We start from the raw sequence: 26,055 nt of genomic DNA, 5'->3' as shown, positions 1-26,055 counted from the left end.
CATAGTAGGTGTTCATTAAGTGTCCAAGTTGGCTTGACTGGCTTTGTACACTGACTCATTAAAGCCACCCGCGGTTCCTGAGTTCTGTGTCCTAGTCACCCTTCTGATCTAAGAGAGCACTTGTATTATTTCATTTCATCTCAACCACCCCTGAGGTAGGGACTATTATTAGCAATAATATTACTTTATTATTGTAGATAAATATTAGCATTTATCTACAAATGGAGGCACCAGCCAATTCAGTAACCTGCCCAAGGTCACCTGTTTGGTAGATTTGAAGTTGGGCAATCTGACTCTGGAGCCAAACTCTTAACGGTGGGCCACACCGGTCCTTTCGGACTGTGGAATATGGGTGCCATTCCAGCCTCCCTGTCCAGACACGGAGAATGACAGTCAGTGGGAAGACACTAAAAAAAGGGGCCATGACCATAAAAAATTGCCTTCGTGGTGATGCTGGCACCAGGGCAACATCGCAGCAGCCCAGGGTGGGAGTCGCGGGACATCTTTGCTCCAAAGAGGAAATCTGGTTTAGTGGACGGGGCAGAGCTCCCTAGGATCTCAGGGGGCAGAAAGGCCAGTGTCTGCTCCCGGGGTGGATTCGGCCAGTTCAGCAGCTGCTCTTGCCTTCGGGGAGTTTGCAGTTTAAAAGTGAGTATTGCCTGAACCTAGAGGTGCTCATTTAGGGGAGCAAACCTCAGGCACACACTTAATCCACCCCAGGGTCATGGATCTGGGTGTTGGGGAAATTGGCCCCAAGAGGAATGGATCCCTAAATTGCAGATATGATTTTGGAGTTGGGTGGTGAGTGAGAGAGAGGACTTCCGGGGAAGAGAAGTGGATGGGTATGGGCCTACAAACATGAATAATGGCAATAACATTAACATTTTTATGGGGCGTTCGGTCACCCAGCATTTTACTTTCATTCATTATCTCATGTGGACCCATCTATATACAGGAATAAATAAATGGAGCTTTGGAGTCTATAGTGGAGAAAGGTGAGAGCGTTAAGTATTTATCATTCTGGAGGAGCTTAAATGTGCACAGACATTTTTTAACCAGCACTTAGATGAAAGGAGTTTAAGGCCAGCCCGTGTGTTAGGTGGTTAAATATTGAGTATCCAGGTTTCTGGATGTGGAGAATCGGTAGGTCTTAGGTGAAACCGTGGGGCAATTTTTTTTTTTAATTGAACAGTTAATGAAATAAACTGGGTGTGATGGCAAACCCTTCCATGACCTTGGACAAATTACTTAGGCTTTCTGTTCCTTATTTTCTCCTTGGTAATAAGGGAAGAATTAATGCCAGTTCTACCAGGAGCCCTTCCAGGGATGTTGTGAAAGCTCTTTATATGCTGTCAAGTACAATGTAAACATGAGACGGTGTTATTAATGGTGATAATGAAACAAATTGAGATTCCTAAATGGGAGATTTGCACCTTCGAAAACAGTCATATAAATGAAGGCGATTGGCTATGAAGGCAGTGCTTTTTTTTTCTTCTTCCTCCCCCTACCCCCTTTTTTTTTTTGGTGGGACAGGCTATCTGAAATAATAATGGAATTAGGGCAATGAAAATTGAGGGGGCTGAGATGAGTTTGGAGAAAAGAGGAGAGGAGTTCTGCTTTCACAGAAGTGTAGAGCCTGGTATACATGTAAATTTTGCAAAAGTTGAAGAATAGAACTAGAAACCCACTGCAGTTTGTAGTATACCCTCAGGGTGCGCGGGGTGACTCTGAGCCGGTGCAGAATGGTGGAAGTTTCTGTATGATGGAAATGTGCTGTATCTACGTTGTCCGAAACCATAGTCACTAGCCACATGTGGCTGTTGAGCACTTGAAATGTGGCCAGTGCCACTGAAAAACTGAATTTTTACTTTAATTCTAATTAATTTAAATCTAAATCGCCACATGTAGCCAGCGGCTAGGATATTGGACGGCTCAGGCTAGCCAACGGCATGCTTCCTGGTAGAGACGTTAAAAAAAAAAAACAACTAAGGAGATAGTCAACATATTTTGTTTGGTTCTTCATTTCCAGCGGAGACCTACCCATATGTCAGAAAACAGTCTGGGCCTTAAACCTAGTGATGCTGGAGAAAGAAAAAGCTTGCTTGATGTCCTTGCTTTAATTAGTGTGCTGTGGTTACAAATGGAGCCGTGTGTGTATGTGGCGGGAGGGGGGAGGAGAGGGAGGGAGCACATTTTGTGGTTAAAGCGTCCTTTTCATAGGCATATTTATTGCTGGTGAGCATGGGCAAGTGGGTGAGGGTGGGCATGCAAGGAAGCAACCCCTGATTATCCCCAGGCTGCCATCCACTTGATGGACAGGCGTAATTAGGGATTAGGCCAGCCCTGATCAGAGAATAAAAGCCCAGGCATGGTATTTATGATGGATGGGCTTACACAGTTGCTTTCATCGAGGATCTCAGGAGCCCTTCATCTTGCAGGACAGGGTGAGGAAGGGTGATTGCGGGGATAGAGCTGTGACAGGCATTCATGAGCCCTGTCTGTCATCCTGCACACCCCCTTGGAGGAAGCCAAGAGCCCAGACCAGCGTGGGGTGGGGCAGAAGGTGCCCAGGCTCCTCTAGAAGCTTCTTTGCTTTTCGTTTCTCTGAAGTTTTTGAGCTCCCTTCTAGAAGCAGAAGGGGAAGATGCTACCACCCCTGTTTTTCACACTCACCCTGCCGAGATTCCCACAAACCTAGAGAGCGGTTAGTGGGGAGGGGCTTGGTGGCAGCAGGGGCCACAGCCCCCCAGCCTCGTTGCTCCAGGCAGGTTCTGCCATCTCCTAGTAGGAGCAGATCAGCTCCAGAGTCCACAGAAAACCTGGGGGTAAGAAAAAATCACCCACAATCTTACCACTGAGTGACAGCAACGGTGGCCCTTTCTGCTGTGTTTCCATCAGGCTTTTATTCTACATGAGGGGTTTTCCTTTGTTTTGGTTTTTGTTTTTCCTTTTGCACGTGGTCGAGGATCCTCACTGTTTCACACATTTACGGTTGTGCTCAGCTGTTACGTGTTTGGGGAGCCCTGGCCTCCTCCTCATCTGAGCCTCCCACAGGCCCCACATAGAAAGCAGAAGCCAGGCTGCTGTGGGAGCCGCTTTCTGCAGCCCCGTGGCTGCATGGCATGGGTGCCTGGGTCTGTCCATCTCAGGGTCAGGGTATCACCTGGGCTTGGCCACTTCAGTACAGCCTCTAGGGGCCTCGGTGTCCTCCGCTAGGCAACACGGCACCTGATTCTTAGGGCTGCTGCAAGCCTAAAATGAGAACGCACCTGGAGCTGTGCCCCTGCGGTGTGGTCAGGAACCAGCAGGCATCGCACCTCCCAGAAGCAGGTTAGCCCTGCTTGGGACCCCCTGAAACAGAATCGCGTTCTTGCAGATCCCCAGGTGACAGATGTGCGAGTTCAAGTTCGAGAAGTGCTGGTACCCATAGCTGGCACGTGGCAACCATTTAGAAAATGGCGATGCTCAAGTGATGCTTGAGACGGTGAAAGGAGGGGCTTGGGAAGTTATCTGTCCATTTTTAGGCCCAAGCCTGGAATCCTCGTTAGCTGTAACCCACTGGTGAGCAGCCAGGACAAAGGCCTTGGAACTGGAATCTGACTCCCTGCGACCTGCCCCACACCCCGATTTTATCCCCCGTTAAGCTGTGTCTCCTATTTATGAGAATCCTCCCCAGCTCCCTGCCTCTTTTCAAGTTACCCCTCCTCCAACCACAGGCCCTTGCTTCTCTCATTGCTGCTCTGGTGGCAGGGTGGTGTCGAATTCCTCCAGCTGTCCCTTGAGGGTCGGCTGCTGGGAGAGGCAGTTGCCGCAGTATTTATGGAGCCATTAACCAGCCATGCCCAATGAGTTACAGGCAGTTTAGCTGCCTGCACCGGGTGTGGGGTGCCGTCCCGAGCCCCTGTTTAATACCAGAGAAAACAGAACAGAACGCCAAGCCACCGTTGTTGCCCCGCTGACTTCTGCGCCCTGTGTTAGTAAATGGCCTGCCCCGGCCTTCTCCTCTGGGGAAAGTGGAGGAAGAAGAGGAGAGGGCCTCAGGGGTATTTCCCAAGGCTTAAACCTGGGGCGGGGTGATGAAGCCAGACTGCATCCACCAAATTCTTGAGGAGTTTTGAAATGCAGGCAGCGGATCTGGCCCAGTGGTTAGGGCGTCCCCCTTCCACATGGGAGGTCTGTGGTTCAAGCCCCGGGGCCTCCTTGACCCGTGTGCAGCTGGCTCACGTGCAGTGCTGATGCGCGCAAGGAGTGCCCCCCCATGCAGGGGTGTCCCCCGCGTAGGGGAGCCCCAGGCACAAGGAGTGTGCCCCGTAAGGAGAGCCGCCCAGCACCAAAGAAAGTGCAGCCTGCCCAGGAATGGCGCCGCAAACATGGAGAGCTGACACAAGATGACGCAACAAAAAGAAACACAGATTCCCCGTGCCGCTGACAACAGAAGCAGACAAAGAAGATGCAGCAAATCGACACAGAGAACAGACAACTGGAGTGGGGCGGGGAGGGGAGAGAAATACATAAATAAATAAATAAATCTTAAAAAAAAAAAAAAAAGAAATGCAGGGCTTTTTTTCCAGAGAAGGAAGCAAACTATGTCCTTTTCCTGCCTTGTCCCAAAGGGAGCAGGATGCCTCCAGGTATGGGACTCATTAGCCAGGTTTTCCCATCACATGCTGGCTTGGGACTCTCGTCACCCGCCTTCCTTTGCTGCCCTGTTGGTGGTTAAACTCCGCACCTCGTCTTTGAAAGCGTCCCAGGTCCCTTTCTCCCTCTGCCCATTTCCTGCCTCTCGCCAGCATGAGCACACCACCCCACTCTTGCTTGGACAGAACCGCCTGCTTCCTCTCCTTTTCCGTCTGTGCCAGCCATCCCTCTTACCAGAAATGCTTTTCCCTTCTTGTTTCCATTTCTTCCTCCAGCCCAGTTTAGTGGAGGGGTGTGCGGGGGTGACCCCAGGCTCATAGACAGTGAATTACATGATGTGATAGGTTGAGAGTGGGGCTCAGCTAATCCGGGAAGGTAGGTGGAAAGGAGCTGCATCAGAGAACCCTCTGGAAGAGGTGACATTTGAGCTGGACTATAACTGCTGAGTAGGAGTTTTTGAGATTAAGTCCCCAGGAGGCTTGGCGAGAGGCCAGCTGACAGGCAGGTGGGTTTGTTATGTGTTGGGGTGTAATGAGAGCCCCACTTGGTGGCTGCAGAGGTGTGAATTAGCTCATGTTTTGAGGAAAGCCCAGGCTCTCACTGTAGGAAGTGGGGACGATAAACATTTTGATTAAGGGCGTCCCCTTTTTATGCTTGTAAACGAGGTTGCTTTTTCTTCTCCCTTCTTTAAGGGGCACTCTTCTTTTCTCTCAGAACCAGGTGTGAAGTTTGAGTTCTGTTTTGCTGAAGGTTCTCTAACCTGCCCACCTTGCTCTCCAAAGCAATCCAGGTGATTCCTGGAGGAGGAGAATCTTTTCCTTTTGCTTTGTGGCTTTGGATTTGGCAGAACCAGGATGTTTGACAAGAGTTTTATTTTCTGTGATGTTGGACAGTCTGGAAAGTTGTGAAGTCTTTATGTTTTCTCCAGTAACTCCACGGTGAGGTCTGTGTAAACTTTAGATCACTCTGGGAATGTATTCTGAGGGATTTCCTCAAAAGTAAAGAGAGCACAGTCAAATATGGCAGTAGAGCAAGTGACGGGGACTCTTCATTGGGCACGTGCAAATTAGAAAAGTAAGGTCTCTATTGGGAATCCTTGCTAAAAGGGTTGTAAATGCATAAAGTGCTTTAGTTTGCGTGTTTCCCTTGCAACTTGAGTGTGCTCCACTCTATTAAAAGTCTTTTAGTCCAGAAAATCGCGGGATTTTTTCTGTGTTAGCTTTTAATCTTTCTACCATTACCTTCTCCCTCCTCTCTCACTTCCTCAAAGCTTTTGAATTTTCATAGTAAAACTCCTTTCAGGTGGGTTGAAACTTTTTTTTTTCCTTGAAAGAAACTTAAAAATCTGCAACAACCCACCATCACCTTGCCTTTACATTTTAATAACATTTACACACTTCCCCCCCCCCACTTCTCAACAAGGAGGTTTTTGTCTTGTTCTTAGAAGTTGATTTTCTTTTCTTTCCTTTTTTTTGTTGAATCCATTAAATTAGCTATTGCCTGAAACAGGTGGGCCTGACGCTCTTTGATAGCCTGTCAGATATCATGGAGCTGGGAGTGCACTGCTTTTGGCAGCGTTGTGCTGAGTGGGTGTTGGTGGGTGGAGAGCTGTGTACCTCTTGACTCGAGAGGGGGCCCTCTCGAATGGAGTGAGGCTCCATTCGGGGGCAGAGAAGTCGTTTTTAAAATGGTTTGAGCAGCAGTTGTTTCAGGCACGTTTATCTGGGCTTTGAGTACTCCACAGCGCCTTTTACAAATTGCCTGGCCCCATGCAGCGGCTGCCTCAGTCTGCTTCTTCTTTAACTCTGCGTAACTCATCAGTGCAAAACGCTTCCCACCTAGACTGGCTCTGAATATGGGACTAAGAAGGAGGAATTCCAGGCTGGCTGATGGTTCCGAGTTAGAGGTTTTTGTTTTTTTTTTAAGATTTCTCCCAACTTCCTGCAAACGTTTGGATCAGTCCTGTCCGGTGTTTGTCGAGCCCTCGCCATGTGCTGAGGGCTTTGTGTGTTTCCCCATGAGCTCCCCACGCCAGCCCTGTGAAGTAGAGACTGACTGACCCCCAGGAACGGTGGCCGAGCTAATATTCAACCCAAGCAACTGGATTTTGTGCTCCTAACCCCTTCCCTCCATTCTTCTGATTTTCAATAGTTGGTATCGCTGATGGAGTTCTTTTTATTATTATCGTAATAGGAAACAGGCCCTGAGAGGTGAACTGATTTGCCCCCAAGTCCCCCAGGAAATTCCTGGCAGGGCTGTGAGTAGAAGCCAGGACTCGGTGCTCCCCACTGAGGCCTCCTGCCATTCCGGCACGTTCTTGCTGAATGCGCCTCAGCTTTCTTTTAAGAGACATTGCTGGACATCTCAGTGGCCTTCTCCAGGGCTCCCTGGAGGGGGTGGCTGGTGTTTGGGAGAGGGGACCCAACCCTCGGGTCCTTCTCCCTTTGCAGGTGAGAGGTGGTGGTACCTTAGGCTAGAAATAGGCTCATTGTCTTTGAGCCACCAATGGCAGGCTTGTCAGAAGGCTTCTCGAAGTCTCTTGTGCATCAGAAAGAGAAGGAATGTCTAAACCAGGCTGTGATTCCTTGGGGGCTCTAAGGGTGCCAACTGCTGTCCATCTGGATGGAGCTCTTTGTGGCCCCCCCAAAGGGCTCAGACCTCGGCCCACATCGTTTTAATAACTTGGAGGCAGATATGCAAGGGCGTTCATATCTGGACTTAACGAGAACGGGGTGACTAGGCTGGGGTTATAAATGGGAGCCTCGTGCTGTCTTAGTGGGGCTGGAATGGTGGCCTGATCTCGTGCACGGTTGAAGAACCGCACTCCCCCGCCAGGGCCCACACGCAGGACGGAGGCCAGGTGGCTTAGCAGTACGAGTGACAAGACCTGTGCACAGGTGTTGGTGGAAGATAGCTCAGAGGCTGCGGAAAATAGGCCGCCAGGATTGGGTCAGACAGGATCCCAGCCCTGTGGGAGAGTCCAGGGCACCGCATTGCCACAGACAGGAGTGAATCTGGGGTCTCCAGGCAAAAATGCAGACCTGTGCGTGTGGTGTAACAGTTTGTGTGAAACAGGCTCTAGGATTAGGGTGGTGCATAAATTCCTGGAGCTGTCATTGCCAGAACCCCTAATTTGATCTCATATATATTTAAATGTAATGGCTTTATTGTTTTCATAAAAATGATGCATAATCCTTATAAAAATGTCTAGCTGTAAAGGAAAGTTTATCTATTTTTAGATAACTTTCCAACCTTGAGCTTTTGATACTCTGATAAAGCTTCCTGGTAGCCACCTGTCCTGGGGAGGAGCCCTGGTCACTCAGGTTACTTCCTCCCTGCTGTTGGGAAGAAGAAGGAACAGCCAGGACCATGTAGCATGAGCACACAGAGTGGGATGGAGCCTTAAATGATTGGCACCCCCAGAATTTGGATCCACCATTTCTGGAATCAAAAGGCAATGCAGCAATGTGTTATGTGTTAGATTCTAGTTCCAGTTGGTAATATTTACAACATGACGGGGCCGAGCATACTTGAAACACATCCCTGAGCCAATGCAGGCATATATAATCTGGACAACATATCATAGACTCTGCAATAAAGATGGTCATATAGCGATTGTTCTCTCTATCATTTGAAATCGGTGTTCTGCTAATGCCTTATGGTGTGACTTATTGCTGACTTTGTTTTGTTGTAGGGGAGCTATCCTGTTTGGGAAGATTTCATAAACAAAGCAGGAAAGCTGCAGTCCCAGCTTCGGTAAGTAGAAGTTTGTCATTTACCAGAAAAGAGCAGTATCTTTTGACAAAGGACAAAGCAGGACAGACCCAAAATGCAGGATTGGGGTTGGTTTGGAAAATGTAGAGGATGTAGTGAGTTCTCATTGGAACATTACCACTTATTAGCCATACGTCCTGGCCCCTGGTCCCCATACATCAAATCAGACTAATCTGCACTGTCTTACTCAGGAATTTTGAGTGAAATGAGGGTCATTGCTATGGGTGACATTTATGTGTATCCACTGTGTTCCCAGCGTATGTTAACTTAGTTATATCTCTCAGCCCCACAGTGTAAGTATAGATTTTAGCCTCATTTCACAGAGGCAAAGGTAAGCTAATTAACTTACCCAGAGTCATACTATTAGTAAATGGCAGAGCAGGAATTTGAACTTGGGCAGTCTGGCTCCAGAGTCCATGTTCTCTTCCATTACTGCCTCTGTGTATAAAGAGTTTAAAACCTAGTGCCGAATATTGTACAATTCTGTTTATATGAAATGTCTAGAAAAGGCGCATCTGTAGAGACCGTTGTAGATTGGTGGTTGCCTGGTGCTAGGGATCAGAAAAGGACTGACTCCAAATGGGCATAAGGTATCTTTTTGTGGTAATGGAAATGTTCTAAAATTGGATGGTGGTGAGGGTTGTACAACTTTGTAAATTTACTTTAAAGATTATTTAATTTTATACTTAAAATGGGTGAATTTTATGGTATGCAAATGACACCTCAATAAAGCGTGTTTTGAACAAACACTACCTAGTGCTGATCTGCTCTAAGGGGCTGTTATTGCCACAACTTGGGCTTGTTCATGTATTGTTTGATATAAAATGGATAGTATTCAAGGTCTTCTTGTTTAAGCTAAAGCCTTTTAAACCAGTAGAGAGAAGGGATACCATTGCAGTTAGTGGGTTTTCCATGAAGGAGGATGCACTTAAAAAAGTAATTGTTTTCATGACCCTGTGTTCATGACCTTGAGGGATGACATTGTTTAGTTTGGACTGATTGAAAATGGTTTTCTGGAGAGCAGAAGCAGATAGGTGGTTTCCTAGATAAAAAGCCATGTGGGTGAGGACAGACAGGGGACGATGACCTGATGCTCTTGGGTCTTTGCCCATTGCTGCTCAGAGTTTTAACTGTAGGACTGGAGGCTTCATCACTCCCTTACAGAAGAGAGCGAAGAACCTGGGATGGATGACTCTTTCCCCTTGCGTTCCTTCAGCTTCGTAGGGCTGAGGCCATCCGTGAACCTGGGATTTCCAGAGCAGCCAGCTGGCCCCCAGATGGACGGTGGGTGGGGCCCTGGAAAATCATTGCCTCTTCCAGATGTCGAGTCCTTTACCATTTTCTTGCTGAAGAACTTGTAATTACTTTCTGCTGGGACAGATACAACATCCTCTGCTCAGAATTCAAGGCCCTTCATCTGAGGACTCACCAGCCTCCCCTTAGGTCTTGCTATCTCTGCCTTCATTATCATTTATTTCAGATAGGTTGGTCCCCACCAGCAGTGGACCAGTCTAACATTTAAGTCCCTTTCCCCCCATTTTCTTATTCATCCTCGTTTAATTGTCTTGGCAGACTTTCAGAGTTGACTAAGAAAATGGTTCGCTTCCCCTTTTACAAATGAGGAAGCCAAAGCTCAAAGTGATTAACTGACTAGCTCCCTTAATAAACATACAAAGTAAAACGTGAAGTAGTCTTATCTTATTCCCACTGGTACTAGGTCCATTTTATGTTTTTAGCATTTAGGCCTCCTGATGGTAGGAAGCCTTTCTTTATTATTTTGTTGTACTACTAGTACATGGCTGACAATAGTGTAGGGGTCTTAGGCACATGGTTTAATTCTTCATTTTAGAGAAAGGATAAAGATGAGGCTGTGGAAGAAGCCAATAAGCCTGGGCATAGTTTAGCTGAGTCACTCCTTACTGCTGCCAATGGCTCGTGTCTGCTCTGACCCACCAGAGCGGGTCAGGATGTCTTGTGAGTACATCAGATGGTGAGCCAGGACTGTGATTGAAAGGCAGTGTTTAAAAGCTCTTCATGCCTCCAAATTGACCACCTTCCTAATCTTCAGTGGATTTCTGGTGACCGATACAGAAGGCACCTGCCTCTACAGCTGGCTCGTCATTTTTTTGGATGATTGGCATTGACCTGAGTGAAAATAAATATAGCCATTTGTCAGAAATTAATTAACCAAAATGAGCTCTTTATAAATCCCAGGATATTTGATAAAGCTAATTTTATTTGATATCAACTCTTTAAAATATGCTTTTAAAAGTAATTATTGCTTGGCAATGTGGTTTTTTTTGTTGTTGTTTATTTATTTATTTTTTTCTGTGTCTGTGTATGGCATTATTTTCTTTTTAAAGTTTGAGCAGAATGTTTTGCTGCCCTCCTGGAAAAAATCAGGCCTCATTTTGAAGTTCAGCTGTAAGGGACTCTTGCCAAGGTTCTCCCAGAGACTTCTCCCAGCACCTTTCTGGAACCTTCTGTATGTTTTGGTTTACTTCTTTTCCTTTTGTTTTATAGCCAATGTTGCTTATGTTTAAAGACCATTTCTTTCCTTTTTCTCCATTTTGAACTCCTTCCTTAGTCCCTATTCTCATCTTCTTCCTTCAGCAACTTTGAATTCTTGGTATTAGTAAAGACTGGATTCCTATGTGTCCCACTTGAAAATTAGCACCACGCTGTAAGCTTACTTGTCCTTGTGTGACTTGTCCTTGTGTGCAAGCTCTGGGGCTTGTTTGGTGCCCACGGCCCTGGCGTGGAGCGATGATCACTCTTCACTGAATGACCAGTTGGGTCTTGACTCTAGGGGCCAGCAGACCACAGAGTGTTCAAGGCATCTTAGGGTGCTCAAGAAGATGTTAAGAATTCAAAATAATTTCTAGGACTTAAAGCAAGTATAGTAACTTCTCCCCATTCTTGACTTTTGGGAATTTGGAAGCTATAGTTGCACGGGCATTCTAAAATTGAAAAAATAGTACCTCAGTTTCATTATTAGTAGAATTTGTGGGGGGAAATCACATATCTAGGATCTGGAGTCTTGTAGTGGAATGATCATGGGAGGTGAGTCATAATATTGCGATCTAGTCCCAGCTCTATATAAACTAGTGATTTGAAGATCACTGTGCATTTTGTGGGTCTCAGTTTTCCCATCTCTAAAATGAATTATTGGATATAGATATCTCCCCAAGATTCCTTTCCCCCAATTCGTGTGTGTGTGTGTGTTTGTGGTTTCTTACTCTAGAATGCATTTCACTAGTAGTATTTCTGCTTTTCAGTGAGGCTTTTCTTTCAGGTAGAAATGACTGTCTTTTCTTCCTTTGCCAAAGTTGTCTGGTAATTTAAAACAGGGGAAATGGCACGGGAAGAACATTTATTGAAGAGCACCAAATGAGCTGGCCTTTATCGGGTAGCGTGACAATAGGAGAAGGAGGAAAATGCTTGTTGAGAAAAAAGTGGGGCCACAAAGCCAGTGGTTGTCTGTATTCCAATTGAACTGTTTCTCCTTAGCAGAGGTTTTAGCCCTTGAGCTGTGATGAATTTGCTAGCGTGAGACATTCCTCATGCTTTTGTTATCTGTTTGCATTTTAGGACAACAGTAGTAGCAGCAGCTGCCTTCTTGGACGCTTTTCAGAAAGTGGCTGACATGGCTACCAACACACGTGGTAAGCAGATGGGGGGAAGACTTCCAGCGTTAAATGAATTCAGCATGTGTGCTCTTACCCTTGGGTGGCTTCAGAAGAAGAGACAGCTTAAGTTATCACAGCTTAGCTGACTCATATTTTTACCTTTTTTTTTCTTCTGTGGAATTCCACATATTAGACGTTGCAAATAGTTCTCTAGATAATAAAGCACATGTGAAGAAGAATGAAAGAGAAAAGGAGTCACTGTTTATTCATGAGGTGGCTTGATGGGCTTTTTGAGCATTCTCAGTGACTTTTGTGTTGGTTGAGGAGTCTTGAGATGTACATTTGGTCACAATTTTTTTTTCCTCCTCACGTGGATTGTCCTGAGGTTTGGCTTATTTCTTTGTAGAATGGGAAGTAGCAGGGAATGTTTGGATAGACTATTTTTCCAGGTTTCCGTAAAATGAAGAACCCTGTTATAATATCAAGTGTCCTGAGGTGTTATATTTGTGTATCTGTTTACATACTTGACCGTATTCCCCTTGAGATAAAGTCTATGACTTCCCCATGCCAGGCTAAAACAAAGTGCCTGGGACAGAGTAGATGTTTAAAGTATCTTTAGTGAATCAATAAACAAAGGGAGATCTTCTGGACTTTCTTAATGGTTTCTGTGAATACTGAATCATAGAAAAGAATATTCGTGATTCCTAACATGCAAAAGGCATAAAGAAGATAAGGAAAACCTGTGTACTCACCACCATCCACTTTGGAAACAACACGAACGGTAACTCACTGGCCTCTCTTCAGAGGGGATACTTTCCTTTGCATTCCATAGCAGAGAATGCCCCCTGCTTTTCCTTTGTCTTGCTTTCCTGGGTCTCCTTGTGGCACTGACAACTACGCTGTTCTCTCCATTGTATGGTGACGTTGAAACGTGATAGGGAGTGTTAGGGGAGTTTGCTCCAGGTCACAGATAATTTAGTTTCTCTGAAACATTTGATGGGTGCGTTTTAGTTGGTACACATTCACCACAGGTGCTCAATTTCAATGGAATATGGATTCTGTTCCATATTGAAATATGGATTTCAGTGGAATATGTTTGGCACAGTAATAGTTGTATAACAAAGTGCTGGGGGGATATAGAAAAGTGAGCAATTAACTTGGCTCTGGGAGTCGGGGAAGCTCTCCCGAGGCAGGTAATATTTCTCCTCATTTCCAAGATGCCAACAGTGTTCCAAAAGGCTCTGAAGGAGAAAGTGATGGAAAAATCAGAGCATATTTTCTTTATCCAGCTTGTCATCTTTATGTGGGTCTTAATTGATATCATTTTTTTGAAACCTCCTTTTCTTATTATTGCACAGCTTAGATGTATTTGTTATAGAAACTAGAAAAATGTCAGCAGAAAGAAGAATGTGACTTGCAAACCACTGATCACCAGTATTACTTTTATTGGGTCTATTTTATAATATTTTTTTGTACTTTGGCCGTACCCAATATTGCCAGTCATATTGATGTCTTTCTGTAATAGCAGCAGCATGTCTCTTTTAATGAAGTTGCTTTACTCTTTTAAAGAACTTAGCTGGCATTGCATTTTTGAGGCTCTTAGGCTCATAATTTGTTTTTATACTTTAATGTGTAACTGTTGGGTGGGTCCTAAAGGATGATAGAGAAAGGCACTCCCTAATTTCCCGCAGTTAGAACCTGGAGTTTCAAAGAGGCTGCTTCCCACATTGTTCTCAGTGGGAAACTAGTGGGCCTGGAAATTCTCATGGTTTGCAGGGGGTAAAAAACAAAGCAATTATTTGTGGGACAAGAAAACAGAGTTGCCCCTCTGCAGTGGGGATGGAGGAACAGTAGGACTTGGAGGTGAAGTATTAGAGAAGAGACAATAATGTCACAGTGAGCAGATCCCCTGCTCTGCTATATTTCTAAACCATTTGGTTTTAGGTAATTTTTAGCAATGCCAGAATACTTCCTGTTAAGAATCTGTAAGTACTAAGAAGTTTCTTTTGACTCTAGGGTGTGAGAACTCTCATATGACTTGAAAACTGCATAGTGAATAGAAAGAAGGTGTATTTTATGGAAATGATAAGCTAGAGACACTTGAATGTATTTTATGCTCAGTGTAAGGAGTGATTTTTATTAAGTTAACTTTTATTTAACAATTGAAAAATATAGAGCTTATTTCTTATTTTTAAAAATTCAAAATATGAAATATTCCACGTGAAATCCTCCCTTACCCCTCCCAGGATCCCTTTCAGGGACTGGATTTAGTGTTGCTTTTTTGGCATTCATAAACACATTTAGGAGGAACAGTTCTAATCAAGAACAATATGCAAAATGATAGGTAGAATAAAATATTTTCATTTTTAAAAGGTAGTCCATATAAATGTTGTTCCTGTGTGTTTACTCTACAGTATGTTATTGTTTTCTTTCCATGTCAGTACCTATAGATTTACCTCATTCTTTCTAGTGACCAAATGGAATTTCACTGTCTGGATATTGCACAATTTAATCATTCTTCTGTTGATAGAATTTTGTATTATCTCCAGTTATTTGCCATTGCAAGTTATACTATGGTTAATTTTGTCGATCTCCAGGTAATCTATTTTTTTTTTCTTTTTTTAAATTTCAAGTAATCTATTTTTAATGATGCAAGTGTCTCCAAGGAAATGATCAATCTGTGGAAAATACTTCAGGCTCTTTTGATCATCAGCAAATATATTTGGGCTTAAGGTCATCAAAGGCTGTTAACTTTGATAGAGTTTTAGTTTGAAATTTATCCTGTACAGAAAAAGTAACCTTAGTCCAGTCTCTTGCTACAAGTGATAGAAGGGAATTGCAGTTATTCCTAAATGCTTGTCTTTTGAGCATGCATCCAGAATTTCAAGCTAGCAGGTCTTTGACTTCCAGAAGACTAGCATTTCATATTGTTTCTAAAAGAAACAGCTCTGAGATGTCTTTGTCCATTTTAGCAAATATTTTGCACTAGTTATCAGTAAAATCTCATTATTCAAGAAAAACTGGTCACTAAGACAAAATTAATCTGGTCATCATTATATACCTGTTATTACATAGACTGTTGAAATATGTTAGCAATCTGTTTTTTTTTCCTTTAAAAATGTTTTTGACATCCTGTAAACAAAAGAATGTAAGTGGTTATTATAATGTATATATTTAGATTAATAATTAAGCTCCAGTGGAATTTAAAAGTTTACTAGCAATAGGCATAGTTCCAGATTTGGTTGATTTTGCGCTCTGAGATGAGCATAAACTTTGTCTTTCATTGTGACAGTACAATTTTTCTCTATTATTGACCATTAAGAATTAGTGTTGTGAGAAGTGGATGTGGCTCAAGCAATTGGGCTCCCGTCTACCATATAGGAGGTCCAGGGTTCGATGCCCAGGGCCTCCTGGTGAAGTCAGCTTAAGTCAAGCCGGCCCATATGGAGTGCTGGCCCACGCTGAGTGCTGTCCTGCGTGGAGTACACACAGGAGTGCTGCCCCGTGCAGGAGTGCTGGCCCACACAGAGAGCTGGCGCAGCAAGATGACGCAGCAAAAAGAGACACAGAGGAGAGATAATAAGAGACACAGTAGACCAGGGAGCTGAGGTGGCGCAAGAGAATGATCACCTTTCTCCCACTCTGGAAGGTCCCAGGATTGGTTTCCAGAACTTGCTAATGAGAATATAAGCAGACACAGAAGAACATACAGCAAATGGACACAGAGAGCAGACAATGGGAGCGGGGGGCGTGGTGGTAAATAAATCTTTGAAGGAAAGAAAAACAGAATTAGTGTCCGGGAGTGGGTGTAGCTCAGTGGTTGAGTGCCAGCTTCCCATGTATGAGGTCCTGGGTTCAATCCCTGGCCCTGGCACCTAAAAAAAAAAAAAGGCCACATGGCGTCACCATAAAAAAAAAAAATTGGTGTCTAGGCATTTGGTATGTATAGAATCCAAGCCAACATGGGCCAGGAAATTCTTGAGAGCAGGGTCTCCATTTTATCTGTGTCTATTATGGACTAGCACTTGGCTGTTGTGGGAGTTGACAAATGTTTGAAGTGACTGCAGTTGTCTGGGTGACTTTAAAAAAAAAAAGTGAAAGGAAAATTAGAAAAGAAAATAACAAAGACAATAAAGCTTTCCCAGGCTGCCACAGCAGAGGTGGCACTCTCTATCTTGGGGAATTGCATCCTTAGACCTTTTAAGCACCAGCTCTTACATCCCAGGGACTTACTTGCTCACTGCAATAGTATCGAGCTGATGAAACTCTCCCTCTTCATCGGCTCTGGCCCTTTGCCGCCACTGCCTCATTTGCTTGTGTCATCAAAGGCCTTTGAAGAGTGGGATGTTGTGTGACTTTCATTTTTGTCTGTCTCTGTGTGGCTCTATAATTACTTTTATAGCTTTGCAAAATCATCTCAGAGATGTTTAGATGATGATATACCAGACGTGCAGTAAGGAATTTAAAATTCTAAGAAGGAAGGAAATGGATCCCAGGTGGACTAGATAGTCTTTAATTTCCAAAAACCTTTTTTAAAATGTGCATTGTTCTAATATTGAAATAAGGATAGCCTACCATGGGCTCTAAGTGTTCTGAGTTCTTTATATATGTTACGTCTTTTAATTCTCACAACAGCCCCATACGGTAGGTGCTTATGGTCTCCATTTTAGGTGATAAAACCAGGGCAGAGCGAGCTTACGTAACCTCACCCAGGTCACACAGCTAGAGAATGGTGACACTGGAGTGCAGATTCAGAGCCAGGGCTCCAGCCCCTCAATTGTGGTTCCTTCTGTAAGGAGTTCCTAAATTTAGTACATGCTTATATTTGCCTTTAAACTTCCTTGTTCTTGAATACATTAAAAAAAAAAACTTATTTATTTATTTCTCTTCCCTCCCCACCCCCCTGCCCCGGTTGTCTGTTCTCTGTGTCTATTTGCTGCGCGTCTTCTTTGTCTGCTTCTGTTGTTGTCAGCGGCACGGGAATCTGTGTTTCTTTTTTTAAAAAAACAATCTAGCACCTTGGAATAACGGCTACACTGGGAATGGGACACCTAGTCTGACTTCTGTTTTTCCAGATGTGACTGTGACAGTTTGACGTTCTTTTATGAATCCTGAAAAGAAAAAGATTATGTTTTTGAACTAACCCATGCCTGTGGGTGTGAGACCCTTTGGACTGGACTGAGTCAGTGAGAGTGAGGCGTGAGCCAGCTTGGGTCTCCACCCAGAGAGAGAGAGACATCCGGGGAGAAAGGAAGCCGCCATCTTGACCGTGCCATGTGAGAGAGGACGCGGGACCACCGGCAGCCAAAGCGTAAGCGCGAAGCCCCCACGAGGCTGGGAGAGGTCCCGTAGCAGGACAGAAGGATCAGCAGAGCCTGACTTTAGTGAGAAAGCATCTCTGCTGGTGGCTCGATTTGGGCATTTCACGGCATTGGAACTGTAAGCTTTTACTCCAAATAAATCCCCTGTATAAAAGCCAATTCTGGTACTTTGCATGACAGACCTTTGGCAGACTAACCCAGTGACCTTGAATAAGCCACATTTCACTTCCCTGGGCACCAGGTTCTCTACCTATCAAAGGGGTTTGCTAGGCTCTAGGTCCAAGATGACCGTGAGTAACCTCTTTCAGCTCTAACACTCTGTGATTTTAAATCTTTCCTTGGCCCTATTTCATATAATAATAAAATATGAATGAACTTGGGCAGTCTAAATTTTCTCTTCTATATTCAGAGCTTCCAAGTTTTGCTCTGGGGACAGAGTGGAGGCAACAAAGTTAAGCAGAGGATATGGAGGGGGAGAGGGTTAGAAGAGCAAAGTGGACACTACAGATGGGCATTTGGGTTGCTTTGAGTTATAAAAATGGCTGCTTTTTAGTGGGTGCCCGAGGAGGGTGGGGTGGAAGCTAGAACTGTCAAAGACAGCTTGTCTAGGACCAAACTTTCAGGTGGTCCTTTGTCAGTGAGCCCGGGTCACCAGGATTCTGTGTTGGTGGAGAAAATCATTGCAGCTTCTATTGGGTAAAGAAACCTTGGTTCTTAAACATACATTGTGTTTTTGGTATATTGTACATGTTTTTAGTAGAGGTTTTGTTAAGTGCTGGCGTCTCCAGGTCTGGTTGTGTACATTACAATCATTCAAGAAGTTTATTTAAAAGTACCTGTTTCAGGTCCCTGCTAAACACCTAAGGACACAATAATTGTGGGGCGCCGTGGAATCTCTGATTTTTAAAAGCCTGCTGGGCTTTTAAAAAGCCTACCAGGACGGTTTGTGCTGCCACGTAAGGCCTCTTGCCATCTCACTGTGACCCACCTGTCCACTGACTTCTCTGCCCGTGGCCGGCAGCATCACCCACAAGAACAGCTGCCTGCCTCCTGAACCCTGAAATCCTCGGATCCCTTTCTCCTTGCACATGTGCATTCCAGGCCTGCGCCACCCTCCCGAATGCACCCCCTCCCCACCCCCGCAGACGCTTGAGGATCCACTGTTGTCTTCCAAGGGCCAGTTTAAAAGTCACATGACCTATGGGGTGGGGGTGGGGAGTGGGGTATATGGGGTATATGTTTTAATGTAATGTTCTTTGTGATTTATTGATGTTAATAAAAAAAGTGTAAAAAAAAAAAGTCACATCACCTGTGAAACCTTGACCTCCCCCTGGAGGCCAAGCATGCACTTCCTTCGGGGCCTCTGTGGCTTGTGCTTTTTTTTTTTTTTTTTTAAGATTTATTTTTTATTTATTTCTCTGCCCTCCCCCCTCCCCAGTTGTCTGCTCTCTGTATTCATTCGCTGTGTGTTCTTCTGTGACCGCTTCTGTCCTTATCAGCGACATGGGAATCTGTGTCTCTTTTCGTTGCGTCATCTTGTTGCATCAGATCTCCGTGTGTGCGGTGCCATTCCTGGGCAGGCTGCACTTTCTTTCGCGCTGGGCGGCTCTCCTTACGGGGCGCACTCCTTGCGCATGGGGCTCCCCTACGTGGGGGACACCCTTGCGTGGCACGGCAATCCTTGCACGTATCAGCACTGTGCGCGGGCCAGCTCACCACATGGGTCAGGAGGCCTGACGTTTAAACCGTGAACCTCCCATGTAGTAGGTGGATGCCCTATTCACTGGGCCAAGTCCACTTCCCTGTGGCTTGTGCTTTGTTAGAGCCTTTGCCTCCTTGTCCTGTCCTTTCTTCCCCAGTGGACTGCATATAACCTCCAGGACAGGGCCCAGACCGTCCTTGTCTCTGAGGAAGCCAGGTACCAATGCTCGTAAGTGCCTAGCACTTGACTGGGCAAATGCATACAGCAGCTGCTCCCATCACACAGCCCTACGTGGCTCTGGAAGAAGGCGCCACTTCTGGGAGCAGGACATTGGGCTAGGGTCTAGGCCAGGCTCCACTGGAGAGTTCTGAATTCGAATCTTGGTGACCATTCCCCGAGCTCAAGTCCCTGGTGGAATGTGTGACTTCCTACTGCACTGTGGCTGAAAGAGGGCTCCCCTCAAGAAGATGAGGTCCTGGGGGTGGGGATAGGTGGGCGAAAGGGTGTAATCCTGCTCTTGGCCGGGCTGGGGGAGGGAGGACTCTTCTTTCCTATGGGCAGAGGTTCCCGGAAGTAGTTAAGCTGCAGCCCCAGTGGTTTTGTTTGCCCCCAAGTTTTATTTTAACCAGGGTGTTTGTTTAGACGTCACCGGCCTTTAACTTCTGGATTGAAACTTGTCTAGTGCCACTGAGGAACTGAGTTTTAAATTTTATTTGATTTTAAGTCATTTTAATTTTGTCAGGCCATTTTAATTTAACTTTAAGTGGCACGTGTAGCTCGCGGCGGATCTGTCACACAGCATAGGCCTCGGGAGTAAAGCTTGTTCTGCTTTAGCATACATGTAAAAGCTGATTTATGTAGTTTTATGTCAGAAAGCCTTGTTTAGGGCTTCCTGTATTCCTAGGGCTCAGGGAATGCAAAGATAAATGAGCAATGGGAAGCAGATTTGGCTGAACTGATAGAGCGGCCACCTACCACATAGGAGGTCGAGAGTTCAAACCCAGGGCCTCCTGACCCGTGTGGTACGCTGGCCCACGCTCAGTGCTGATGTGCACAAGGAGTGCCGTGCCATACAGGGGTGTCCCCCACATAGGGGAGCCCCACATGCAAGGAATGTGCCTCGCGAGGAGAGCCACCCTGCATGAAAAAAGTGCAGCCCGCCCAGGGGTGGCACCGCACACACGGAGAGCTGACGTAGCAAGATGACGCAACAAAAAAAGAGACACAGATTCCTGGTGCTGCTGACAAGAATACAAGCAGACACAGAAGGACACACAGCGAATGGACACAGAGAGCAGACAACAGGGGGAGGGGGGGCAAGGAAGGGGAGAGAGATAAATAAAAAATAAATCTTAGAAAAAAAAGATAAATTAGCAAGGGGCCTGTTTCTGAAGCAGGAGTGATATTGGAGAAAATACCCTGAGGAGACTGTTTTGTGTAGGGGGCCTGTCTTTCAAGACAGGTGAACCTTTTACCTGTTCTCTCCTTCAGTGTACATTTGTGGAATTTTCATGAACCTGAGGGAGACAATTCCTGTAAAATACTATATTTGAAATGATAGGGATATTAACAAAATGAATCCTGATTACCAAGCTCCGGAAATTTTCCCAAAAAGTCAGCTAGTGTGTAACTGGGTCCAGAGGCATTCAGAGCTGGCTTGCCTCCTTGTTGTTGCATATTCACCAATTGTAAATGCTCTTTACCCACCCGTGACTGTGAAGAAAGACTTTAGTGCTGGGGCGACTTCAGCATCAAACAGTCATTTATTCGTTGGAGTTTATAGCTATAATTCTCTTAATGCAGATTTCTCCTCTTTTTTCCGCTGCTAGGTGAAAGAACTAAAACATTGCTCTTGGAGTTAGCAGATTCTTGCCTACCATGACAAAGAAACAAGTCCTGTCTCTCAGGATGAATAGTTTCTCTGCAGTGCTGATCTTAAATGCTCACAACTTTGCGGAGGGCTGTGGTGGTACCAAAACTTGGGATAGCTTTAGTGTCCCCTCATTAATTTCCATCAGCCCCTGAAGCCACACCCCAAATATATATAAGTACACATATGTGCACGTATATTTGCCCTGGAAAGCTGTCATAGTCTCAATCTTATATGAAGTATAAATAATTGAAATTGTTGCTATTTATAATAATATGCAATCTTGTTTAAAAAACTGTGTGCCTATTATGTAAACACGGCTTCAAGATAAATTCCCCAGCTCCTATGTCTCCCCATACAGACATTTTTATATCATTGGCCTAGACAAGGGTGACACAGAAGACATAACGCCTTTTTAAATGAATTCATAAATGCAGACTCTCTGCTCTTGGGCCTCTTTATTTTGGTACTTTTCCTCTCTGGTACACCTTGAGTCACTTTAACTCATTAGTACCAAGTATTTAGTCATAGACATCCTGCTTCGGATGAAACAACTTGTTTTAAAATGGTTCCATGAATGCAAGGTTTATTTTAAAGCTTTCCTTGCCTTTTTTTTTTTTTTAAAGTGCTTGTTTGCTGTTTTGCTTTAAATGAAACTCAGACATGGTGTTGAGTCCAGGGCAGTTGGGGGGCATGTGTATTTTTAACATTTCTACAAATCCCAGTATGGGTCAGAACTAGAAATAACAAAGGAATCCATATATTTATTGTTTTTATTTTACAGATTTACATATCTTTTTGTTCCCATTTTTTGGTAGGTGGAGTTGGGAGGTAGTTTCTTCTATGTTTGCTTACATTGCACGGCATCTGTGTATATGCTGGGAGATTTGGAATCATAACTGAGCACTACTGGTGGTAAAATGAAATCCCTCCTTTCTAATCCCATTGATCATTATCTTTTGATGTTAAAACTGATGCACTGGTCCCCACTCCACAAGTGGAGTTTTTATTATTGATCTTTGGTTGGGTGGCAACAGTTGCCAGGGACACACTGTGCCGGACTGTTCTTTTGTGGTTAACCAGCGTTGCTGCCTGTATGGTGTTTCATTTTTAACTGTTTCTTCCTGAAGTGACTCTCAAAGGAGCGGTCACTGTGCATTAGCCTGAGAGGAAGTGACCTGATGCTTTTTTGAAAGAACATCCTGGGTGTCCAAAGCAGGATGCCACTAGAATTCTACAAAGCTGGGCCTGGGCGAGCTGGAGATTTCCGAGCTTCACGCCCAGGCACACGTGTCCTGTTAAGCTTGGCCCTACCGCCAGGCCCTCCGTGCCCACAACCAAGAGAAGCACTTGCCCGTGCACAGTCAGGAGCATTTTCCCATTTTACTTTAGTGTATTTTCCCAGATGATGCTTGAAGCGTGATGTGTGCGGTTTTCTGTCTAACCTTGGTAGCCTTACTAAATGCTGGTAAATTACGCAGTGGTAGTAGCGGCAGCAGCAGGGAGGAAGGTCCAAGCAATGAGAGGATGTGTGTTTTTACGGGTGACTGAGTAAAGCTGCGTGCAGCATGGTTATTTGTGTCGTTAGGCAGTTTACATAATAAAGTGATTTACTCAGCAGTTCCATCCTTCTAGCTTAAAGGGCTGTCATGCATTTTGTACACAAGCAGTGAGGATCTCCCCCTTTTCCCTCTCTTTTCCCTCTGCCTCCCATATATTGTTTTTTGTTTGTTTGTTTTGGCTTCCTCATTAATCCCCTTACCCCTCACCTGCCATCTCTGTTGCACTGGTACATCAAACACATGGTAATCACTTTATGTAAAATATCGATTCGTATTCATGAAAGAACACTATTATTTTAGTTTATACAGATGAGGGAAGATAACTTTCTTTTTACAGTGCTTTCTTGTAAAGTATCATTTGCCATAGTGCCGGGAACTTGGTTTGGTCTGCTGATCTCAGATAAAAATAAATGTTTGGAATGTAAATACGAACTTGAAAACACTTGAGGTTGTCAAACTAGTATTTTGCTAGGATGAGTCTCTTCTGCCAGACCACAGAGTTGCCTCCTTTTTCTGCTCTCTCTGATAAAACCCTAAACCAAAAACACGTGTGAAACGAGAAAACCACTTTTAACTAAAATTTTCACTTTAATGGTGCACATGTACACTGCTGTAGGAAAAACATGACATTGGGAATAAAGTCGAGAATATTCAACCACATTTCATGAAGTCTTCCATCACCGAGAACCTGGCAGTGAATTCTCCTGATACATTTAAGCAAATTTAATTTTTACACACTACTTTTAGAAACAGATCTGTGGGCCTAAATTAGTGAGAATTACCTGGAGGGTTTTTTTGTGTATTTGTTTTAACATATCTCTGTGGTCTTTTGTTTTGAAGAAAGAACAGAATTTTTCTAATAGGCCAACTAGTGCAATTATTTTCATTTTTGAGGGGACACCAAGTCTCAGCTAGGTGAAGTCACTTGCCCAAGGCCACCAGCTCATCAGGGGGAGAGTGGGGATGGGCCCAGGACTTCCCCCTAAAATCACGTTGCTAACCAGTGTTCACTTGGCCTCTTGATTTAATGATAAAGGTCAAGGAGAATTCAAGTAGGAAGTGGCATGTGCTGTGGAAAAAAAAAATCTCTCATCTGTTCTTTCAGTTGATTATCATTTGTCAAGAATTATGTTGGCTCGCTTGTTCATGAGAAGTCCTTGGTCATCTCGTTTTCCAGAGCAATTTCCTGCTTCCATTCTGGTCCTTCCTTTTTCTGTGGTAGATGTTTTCGTTTCCTTTTTGCTCTGTTGCGAGGGAAAGGCTGTTTTGCTTACATTTTAATCATTTGTTATATTTGATAGAAACATATTCATTTTGTCTTAGGTATACATGTAATATGAATATCTATATGTATTTTTTGATTCCCAAATGTTTAAAATTGCCATGGCACTCTTATTTCCAGTGAAAGATACTGCTATAGAAATCTGCAGCATTTCCTGCTGTGTGTGCCAGAGCCCAGGGACCCTGGTTACCATGGAAACTAATATCCAGACGCTGGGTGGTACTTTCTTTGCGAGCTGCAATTGAACGCGTTTCACAGTTCAATACAATGCTCCTTTTTCCCCCTTTAAGTTAAGGAAGGGGGGCCGTAAGCTGATTGATTACAAATCAAATTTTCAAAATACTGTTTTTGCTAAGGTATTAAAGAGATCTTTAATATGGTGCCCTTCCAATGTGATTGTCAGAAGTAGGGCATACACAGTTTCTCAGATATGGCCAAACGTGCCTGATAAAATACAAAATAATTGTGGAGGAGATGGTGGAACTGGAACCCCGATGTCGTCTTGTGCCGCTGGTCTGCGGGCCTCTCTTTTGGGGTGGGGAGAGTGCGGGGCTGACACAGACGGTAACCCACTGACACAGGTTGAGTCCGTTGGATTTGCCAGAAGGGCTTGATGGCAGACAAAAGACCTTCAGCTCTCAGCCCGTGCCAGCCAGCCTGCATTTCCCGACCCCTGTCTCTCAAAACCCACCCAGAGACTCACATCTGAGAGCCTGGGAGAGCTTGCCTGGATGTCAGCCCTTGATTTGCCTTTTAAGCATGCGATTGCCATCTGTGCTTGTTTAAAGTCTGATGCTGATTATGAGAGCCATTGCTTCATTTGTGTAATACGATTGAAACCCAAGTTCAAGATGTGTTGCTTGTACTGGAATTGCAGGAAATAATGAGTCACACAAACCACCACCTGAACTCCCAGTGGTCTTACTGGTCCCTGGCCACAGGTGGGCTTAAAATACATTTATGGGGACCAAAGGCGACTCCCACGGTTGAGCACCTGCCTCCCACATGGGAGGCCCTGGGTTTGGTTCCCGGCGCCTCCTGAAAAAAGCAAAAGCAAACAACAAGCAAGACAAACAAAAAAAAAACTCAGGGAAGCCAATGCGACTCAGTAGGCTGAGCACCACCTTGCCACATACGAGGTTCTGGCTTCAATCCCCAGCCCCCAGTACCTAAAAAAAAATGCATTTATGCTGGAGATGGAGCCCTCGGTTCCCCTGTAGAAGCACAAACTTCTGTTTAACGAGATCAAAGGACAATACATCTGCTTTCAACCTTGTTTAGATGGACACTTACTGCTCTAGTGTTTATTTTTCCAAATGTGCTTGTGTAAAGCAAATGCTGGGAGCGTGTGTCTCTTGTCAAGGGCAAGGGCCCTCATAGCCTTTGCTGACCCAGGAGGCGGGATCTGACACAACCTTGGTCTTTAAAAAAATTTTTTTTTTTTAAATTAAAAAAAATTTTCCTCTTCCCCTCCTCCCACCCTGCTGTTTTTGCTGTCTGTGTTGTCTTCTCATTTTTTCTCCTCTAGGATTCACCAGGATTCGATCCTGGAGACCCCTGATGTGGAGAGAGGTACCCTGTCAATTGTGCCACCTCAGTTCCTGGTTTTCTGCTGCGCTTCACCTTAAACTCTCCTGTTGTCTCTCTTTTTGATGCATCATCATCTTGCTGCGTGACTCACTTGAGCAGGCACTGGCTCGCCCCGCGGGCACTCGCATGGGCACTGGCTCACCGTGCAGGCATACTTCCTCTTCTTTTTCACCAGGAGGCTTCAGGAATCGAACCCGGGTCCTCCCGTATGGTCGGCAGAGGCCTTATCACTTGAGCCACATCCTCTTCCCCTGACCTTGGTCTTGAGCACTGGCTGAGGGCCCTCTGCCTGTTGAGGCTCTGCTAGCCCTCGAACTGCTCTACTCCACCCTGGGGAGGGTGGCGGGAACCCTGTTTTACAAGCAAGGAGACCAGCTTGGTGACTGGAAGTACTTGCTTAAATGTCACAGAAGCAGCAGAGCCTGGAGGGTGTACCCCGTGACCTGACGCTCCTGCGTTCTCTCCACCTCAGAGCTCGTTCTCTCCACCTCAGAGCTCGTTCTCTCCACCTCAGAGCTCGCTTGCATAAAACCACCTAGGGATTTAGACCGCTCTTGACATTTTGAGCCAGATAATTCTTTGTTTTAGAGGACAGTCCTGTGCATTGTAGGTTGTTTAGCTGCAGCCCTGGCCTCTCCCCCCACTTCACTTGTCACAACCAAAAATGCCTCTAGATATCACCAAATG

The 26,055-nt window shown here is 45.0% G+C and overlaps 1 protein-coding gene across 12 annotated transcripts in view; it reads left to right on the top strand.

Moving 5' to 3' along the window:
* The window catches only part of MTSS1 (MTSS I-BAR domain containing 1), a 164,217-nt gene that overhangs the window by 13,738 nt on the left and 124,424 nt on the right, over positions 1–26,055 (top strand). For all 12 annotated transcript variants that reach the window (XM_058276016.2, XM_058276018.2, XM_058276023.2 and 9 more), the window contains exons 2-3: positions 8,333–8,394; positions 12,004–12,077. In XM_058276016.2, the coding sequence (XP_058131999.1) occupies positions 8,333–8,394; positions 12,004–12,077 (136 nt within the window). The remainder of the gene's footprint in view (positions 1–8,332; positions 8,395–12,003; positions 12,078–26,055) is intronic.

Source organism: Dasypus novemcinctus, chromosome 14, assembly GCF_030445035.2.
Source record: "Dasypus novemcinctus isolate mDasNov1 chromosome 14, mDasNov1.1.hap2, whole genome shotgun sequence".
Lineage (NCBI taxonomy): Eukaryota > Metazoa > Chordata > Mammalia > Cingulata > Dasypodidae > Dasypus > Dasypus novemcinctus.
This window is presented reverse-complemented; position numbering and strand designations above follow the sequence as displayed.